Source organism: Culex quinquefasciatus, chromosome 3, assembly GCF_015732765.1.
Source record: "Culex quinquefasciatus strain JHB chromosome 3, VPISU_Cqui_1.0_pri_paternal, whole genome shotgun sequence".
Classification (NCBI taxonomy): Eukaryota; Metazoa; Arthropoda; class Insecta; order Diptera; family Culicidae; genus Culex; species Culex quinquefasciatus.
In genome coordinates, this window is record NC_051863.1 from 127,653,821 (window position 1) to 127,660,417 (window position 6,597).

Sequence of the window (6,597 nt, forward strand, 5' to 3'; positions counted from 1 at the left end):
GCCTACGAGGCGGAAGCGTTACCACTAGGCTACGTGGCTCGGTCTCAACAAACAAATCCGATTTGGAATTCAATTTTGAAGTTTCTTATACAAAATTGGGAATTGGACTAGATCTGAAATTGCTCGGGATTGGATTTTCCATAACGTTGTTTACGTGATTTGTAGATAGCTACCGCATTTTTGCAACTTAATAAAAAAGATCCTATTTTTTATTATTAACAGTTTGTATTTTTTATTGTGGTCTACTTAGGTTAAATTAATTAATAAACGTATCTAGGCATTTTCTTCTGCTTCAATAGCGTTTACTTTTGCTATTAAATCGTCCAAGTTCAGTACATCTGCCTTTTCCATCAATGTTCGCTGCAAAGTCCATGAGGAAATTAGTGTTAGCCATACTAAACCATTATTTGCCACAAACAACGTCAAACACATTACCTGCTTACTCCGCAGCATTTCGATCCACTTTTCTCGCGTGACGCGCAACTTCTCCATCTCGTCGCTGCTAATCAGTTGGGCCTGGCTTTCCGTCACAAAGTGCTCCAGTTTGGCCAAATCCGTCTCTTCGGCTTTGATCTCGGCCCGGAGCCGTTTGAGTTGTGCCTTCAGCGTGATGGTCTGCAGGCGGGCTTCCAGCGCTTTGGACTGCTCCTGGTAGCAGTAGTCGTCCACAAAGGACGGTTCCAGCTCGGTTAGGCCCGTGAGCTGTTTGATTTTGGCGTAATCGGCCAGAGCTTCGCAGGCGGCATCGTTCAGGTTGTTCAGGTCGATGCCAAAATCCTTGAGCAGTTTATCGTTGCGGGCGTCTAAAGGTGAGAAAATGTGGTTTTGAATTCAAGATGAATTTTGAAGAAACAAAAAACCATTTGGGATTATTTTTTATTGTTACTGAAATCAGGATTGTACTTACTCAGCAGACGAACTTCATCCAACATTTTGTTGTTGGTAAACATCCTTGAAGTGTCTTGAAAGTAATTAAATGAAATAATAGCTTTAAACGTTTAAAAATATGTTATTAACTACCTTTATCCATAGAGTTATCTACGTGCGCATGTATTGGGTGTACGTACACGAAAAAGATTGAGGTTAAATTTTGTACCAGCCAGCAAAACAAATGGTGTGCTAGTGTGCGTGAGATCGGCCTTAGATAACTCTATTATGAACTGTTTGAGATATTATTTATTTTTTAAAGATTTAAAAATTAACTGAAAACTGCAACTTGTTTACATGCGCGCCGACAAAATTTGAATCCATTGCGATGTTTTGACAGCTGCATGCACTGCAAAAAGTTAGCATTTCGATTGCGTCGATTTTTTTTTTTCGATGCTCAGAACAGAGATGTGTGCCGAAATTCTCAAAGGAAATTGATACACTGCAGGTTGAAATAAAAAAGACACCAGGACGAGTGCGAAAGTTTAACTAGAGGAAATTCTCGTATGTTTGGTAGGTTTAGGATTCGTTTCTATTTCCATTCAATTCGATAATAAATAAGTTTCACAATTTATTTTGCAAAAACCATTGACAGAAACATGCTTACTCACCTCGAATCGAGAAAAATATTAAGATTGGTATCATCGACATCGAGTGAAACTTTTATGGCTGTCGGTCAACTTCACAGCAACTGCACAGAAAGTTTAACTCCATGTTGCACTCGATATTCTTTTTTAGGGAAGTTCCTAAGCACCTTCTTGGGGAACTTAAAACAAGTACGTTTTTTGTATCGCGTTTTTTTTTATTTTTCAAAATCTTGAGTTTTTTTAAAGGTTCAATAAGCTATTGAGCAGTTCTCTCATATTTCGGCCATTCGAATTTTTTTTTTTGCATTTTTTAATCCGACTGAAACTTTTTTGGTGCCTTCGGTATGCCTAAGGCTACCAACTGTACGGATTTATTCCTTATCATACGGATTTTCGAACCTCTTCGCGGATTTTTAACAGGCCGGAATTTTTGTAGGGAATTTTACGCATAATACGGATTTGTACGGAATTTTAACAACTTTTTAATCATTAAATTGCTTTTTTGATTTGGTCGAAGCTTTTGTTAACTAGAAATTTTTATTTTTCTGTGAGTTTGATTTAAAAAGGGAGAGTTTTCTGGGGTTTCCTCAATTCAAACTTGATTATCAATAATTCTAGAGTTTTTGAACTATTGTCTTTCATATGTTGATAGGACCTTTTTAAAAAAACTCTAGAATTGTTCTTTTAGAAATTCCTTACTAAATATATTTATCCATTTCCAAAGACTTTCTAAAACTTGTGAAAACATTTAAACATTTGAATTAACAAATCTAGAGTGTTTTTTAAAGGTCCTATAAACTGTTGTGTTTTACATGTTTTAAGACCTTTTTAATAAAAAAAAACTCTTGAAAATTGTTCGTGAAAACACTAAGAACGATAAGCAAACTTGACATTTCGTAAACTTTTAAACGTTTAACAAAAAAATTGAAGAACATAATGATTTGATTCAAATCACGGTTTATTTTATGAATACTTTTAAACGTGCACGTCATAAGCACTCTGATAGCATTGACAGTTTTTTTTACACCATGGTGTCATATCGGCAAAGTGTACGGATTTTTGCTCAGCAAGAGTTGGTAGCCTTAGGTATGCCCAAAGAAGCCATTAGTTTGTCCATATAATTTTTCATACAAATTTGGCAGCTGTCCATACAAAAATGATGTATGAAAATTCAAAAATCTACGTATCTTTTGAAGGAATTTTTTGATCGATTTGGTGTCTTCGGCAAAGTTGTAGGTATGGATATGGACTACACTAAAAAAAAGATACACGATAAAAATTTTTTTGGTGATTTTTTATTTAAGTTTTTGTGATTTGCAGAAAACACTATTTTTTTTATTTTTTGATATGTTTTAGAGGACATCAAATGCCAACTTTTTAGAAATTTCCAGGTTGTGCAAAAAAACTTTGAGTTATGAATTTTTCAATCAATACTGAGTTTTTCAAAAAATCGAAATGTTGGTCGCAAAAATTTTTCAACTTCATTTTGATGTAAAATCAAATTTGCAATCGATAAGTACTTTAGTGAAATTTTGATTAAGTGCACCGTTTTCAAGTTAAAGCCATTTTTTGGAAACTTTTTTTGAAAATAGTCACAGTAATTCATTTTTTTTTTAATTAGTGCACATGTTCGCCCACTTTTGAAAAACAAAATTAAAGCTGAAAAAAATCTCTGTATTTTGATATTTTGGACTTTGTTGAAACGACCCTTAGTTGCTGAGATATTGCCATGCAAGTGTTTCAAGAAATTTTAATCAAGACTAACGTTCTAAAAGTGCGTAATATTGAATATTTGCCCCCTTTTGAAATGTTAGCCTTGATTTAAAATTTTTGAAAATATTGTTTTCGAAAAGATCGGAAAATTTCACGCATGTTTCATATTTTGACATTGTACATCGGACCATTAGTTGTTGAGATATCGATGATAGAAAATGGTGGGTTGTTTGGGTGAGATTTGGAAAACATCAATTGAGCAATTCTCTACGAAATCGGTATTTTTTCTTCAATTTTAATTTTTGTATTTTTTAATCCGGCTGAAACTTTTTTGGTGCCTTCGGTATGCCCAAAGAAGCCATTTTGCATCATTAGTTTGTCCATATAATTTTCCATACAAATTCGGCAGCTGTCCATACAAAAATGATGTATGAAAATTCAAAAATCTGTATCTTTTGAAGGAATTTTTGATCGATTTGGTGTCTTCGGCAAAGTTGTAGGTATGGATACGGACTACACTGGAAAAAATAATACACGGTAAAAAAATTTGGTGATTTTTTATTTAACTTTTATCACTAAAACTTGATTTACAAAAAACACTATTTTTAATTTTTTTATTTTTGATATGTTTTAGAAGACATAAAATGCCAACTTTTCAGAAATTTCCAGGTTGTGCAAAAATCACTGACCGAGTTATGAATTTTTAATCAATACTGATTTTTCAAAAATCGAAATTTTGGTCGTAAAAATTTTTCAACTTCATTTTTCGATGTAAAATCAAATTTGCAATCAAAAAGTACTATACTAAAATTTTGATAAAGTGCACCGTTTTCAAGTTAAAGCCATATTTAAGTGACTTTTTTGAAAATAGTCGCAGTTTTTCATTTTTTTAAATTAGTGCACATGTTTGCCCAGTTTTGAAAAAAATATTTTTGAAAAGCTGAGAAAATTCTCTATATTTTGCTTATTCGGACTATGTTGATACGACCTTTAGTTGCTGAGATATTGCAATGCAAAGGTTTAAAAACAGGAAAATTGATGTTTTCTAAGTTTCACCCAAACAACCCACCATTTTCTATCGTCAATATCTCAGCAACTAATGGTCCGATTTTCAATGTTAATATATGAAACATTTGTGAAATTTTCCGATCTCTTCGAAAAAAATATTTTTGGAATTTTCAATCAAGACTAACATTTCACAAAGGCCAAACATTCAATATTACGCCCTTTTAAAATGTTTGTCTTGATTTGAAAATTCCAAAAATATTTTTTTCGAAAAGATCGGAAAATTTCACAATTGTTTCATATATTAACATTGAAAATCGGACCATTAGTTGCTGAGATATTGACGATAGAAAATGGTGGGTTGTTTGGGTGAAACTTAGAAAACATCAATTTTCCTGTTTTTAAACCTTTGCATTGCAATATCTCAGCAACTAAAGGTCGTATCAACAAAGTCCAAATAAGCAAAATATAGAGAATTTTCTCAGCTTTTCAAAAATATTTTTTCAAAACTGGGCAAACATGTGCACTAATTTAAAAATGAAAACTGCGACTATTTTCAAAAAGTCACTTAAATATGGCTATAACTTGAAAACGGTGCACTTTATCAAAATTTCAGTAAAGTACTTTTTGATTGCAAATTTGATTTTACATCGAAAAATGAAGTTGAAAAATTTTACGACCAAAATTTCGATTTTTGAAAAATCAGTATTGATTAAAAATTCATAACTCGGTCAGTGATTTTGCACAACCTGAAATTTCTGAAAAGTTGGCATTTTATGCCTTCTAAAACATATCAAAAATAAAAAATTAAAAATAGTGTTTTTTGTAAATCAAGTTTTAGTGATAAAAGTTAAATAAAAAATCACCAAATTTTTTTTACCGTGTATTATTTTTTTCCAGTGTAGTCCGTATCCATACCTACAACTTTGCCGAAGACACCAAATCGATCAAAAAATTCCTTCAAAAGATACTGATTTTTGAATTTTCATACATCATTTTTGTATGGACAGCTGCCGAATTTGTATGGAAAATTATATGGACAAACTAATGATGCAAAATGGCTTCTTTGGGCATACCGAAGGCACCAAAAAAGTTTCAGTCGGACTAAAAAATACAAAAAAAATCGAATGACCGAAATCCTAGAGAACTGCTCAATTGGGTACAAAAGCCGTACGTCAATTTTTATGTACAACGGTAAAAAACACGATTAAAAACCATTTCTGATCACTTTTTTTCATTTTAATGCAATTTTTTTTTGACAACATTTTTTCGATGGATCAACTATGATCCCCTTGGAACAAGCTGTCAAGTAGGAGCTTTTCTGTCAAGAAGGACCGCGAGGTTAATTTTTCAAAATTGATTTAAAAATCCATTTTAAACTCTTTGTGCTCGTACAAAGGGTCATTGTACTCAGAAAAATAAGCTTTATCGCTGTAAACAATAATATCAGCAATCTAAGCTTCATTTTAGGACCCAATTGGTTACTAAAGCCCTATGTCAATGTTTATGTAGGGGAAATATACCCATTTTAATCACACTAAGCTGTTCGACCAATTCTCATCACTTTTGCCGTTTTCCGCTATTAAATCAACATTTTCAGATGTATGTATCAACAATGATGAGTTGTTTTCTCACTTTTATTTGAGCTATTGATTACTTTGGAACAGTCAAAACCATTTTATTTAAGCTGTAATTCATTACCAACGTGCTGATAGGTAAAAATACGATTAAAAACTATTTCTGACCACTTTTTTCATTTTAATGCAAAAAAAAAAAAATGACAAAACAAATTTTTTCGATGGATCAACCACAGACTGTGGTTCAACTGTGGTCTCCTTGGAACGAGCTGTCAAAAAGGAACTTTTCTGCCAAGAAGGACCGCGAGGTAAATTTTTCCTAACTGATTTAAAAATCCACTTTAAACTCTTTGTGGGCGTACAAGGGTCATTGTACTCAGAAAAAAAGCTTTATCGCTGTAAACAATATCAGCAATCTATGCTACATTTTAGGACCCAATTTTCATGTTTTAAGACCTTTGCATGGCGATATCTCAGCAACTAAGGGTCGTATCAACAAAGTTTAAAAAAGCAAAATATAGAGAATTTTCTCAGCTTTTCAAAAATATTTTTTCTATAGTGGGCAAACATATGCACTTATTTAAAAAAAATGGCATTTAATGTTCTCTAATACAATTTAAAAAAATAATAATAAAAATAGTGTTTTTTTTGCAAATCAAGTTTTAGTGACAAAAAGTTGAATAAAAATCACCAAAAATTTGTCGAAGACACCAAATCGATCAAAAAATTCCTTCAAAAGATACAGATTTTTGAATTTTCATACATCGTTTTTGTATGGACAGCTGCCA

General features: G+C 32.3%; 1 protein-coding gene across 1 annotated transcript; it reads right to left on the bottom strand.

The window, feature by feature from the left end:
- Window positions 1-205: 205 nt before the first annotated feature.
- On the bottom strand, window positions 206-1,075 carry LOC6038819. The gene is made up of 4 exons (XM_038263392.1): window positions 1,021-1,075; window positions 908-961; window positions 436-803; window positions 206-360 (listed from the first exon to the last, which is right to left on the bottom strand). The coding sequence occupies exons 1-4, from the start codon at window positions 1,028-1,030 to the stop codon at window positions 274-276; spliced, it is 519 nt and encodes a 172-aa protein (XP_038119320.1). The 5' UTR covers window positions 1,031-1,075; the 3' UTR covers window positions 206-273.
- Between the last annotated feature and the right edge of the window lie 5,522 nt (window positions 1,076-6,597).

What these genes read in the sequence shown, in the direction of transcription:
- LOC6038819 (XM_038263392.1), bottom strand. An exon ending in GGATGAAGTTCGTCTGCTGA is followed by an intron (nt 804 to 907) that starts GTAAGTACAATC and finishes TCTCACCTTTAG; the next exon opens with ACGCCCGCAACGATAAACTG. An exon ending in AAATGCTGCGGAGTAAGCAG is followed by an intron (nt 361 to 435) that starts GTAATGTGTTTG and finishes TGGACTTTGCAG; the next exon opens with CGAACATTGATGGAAAAGGC.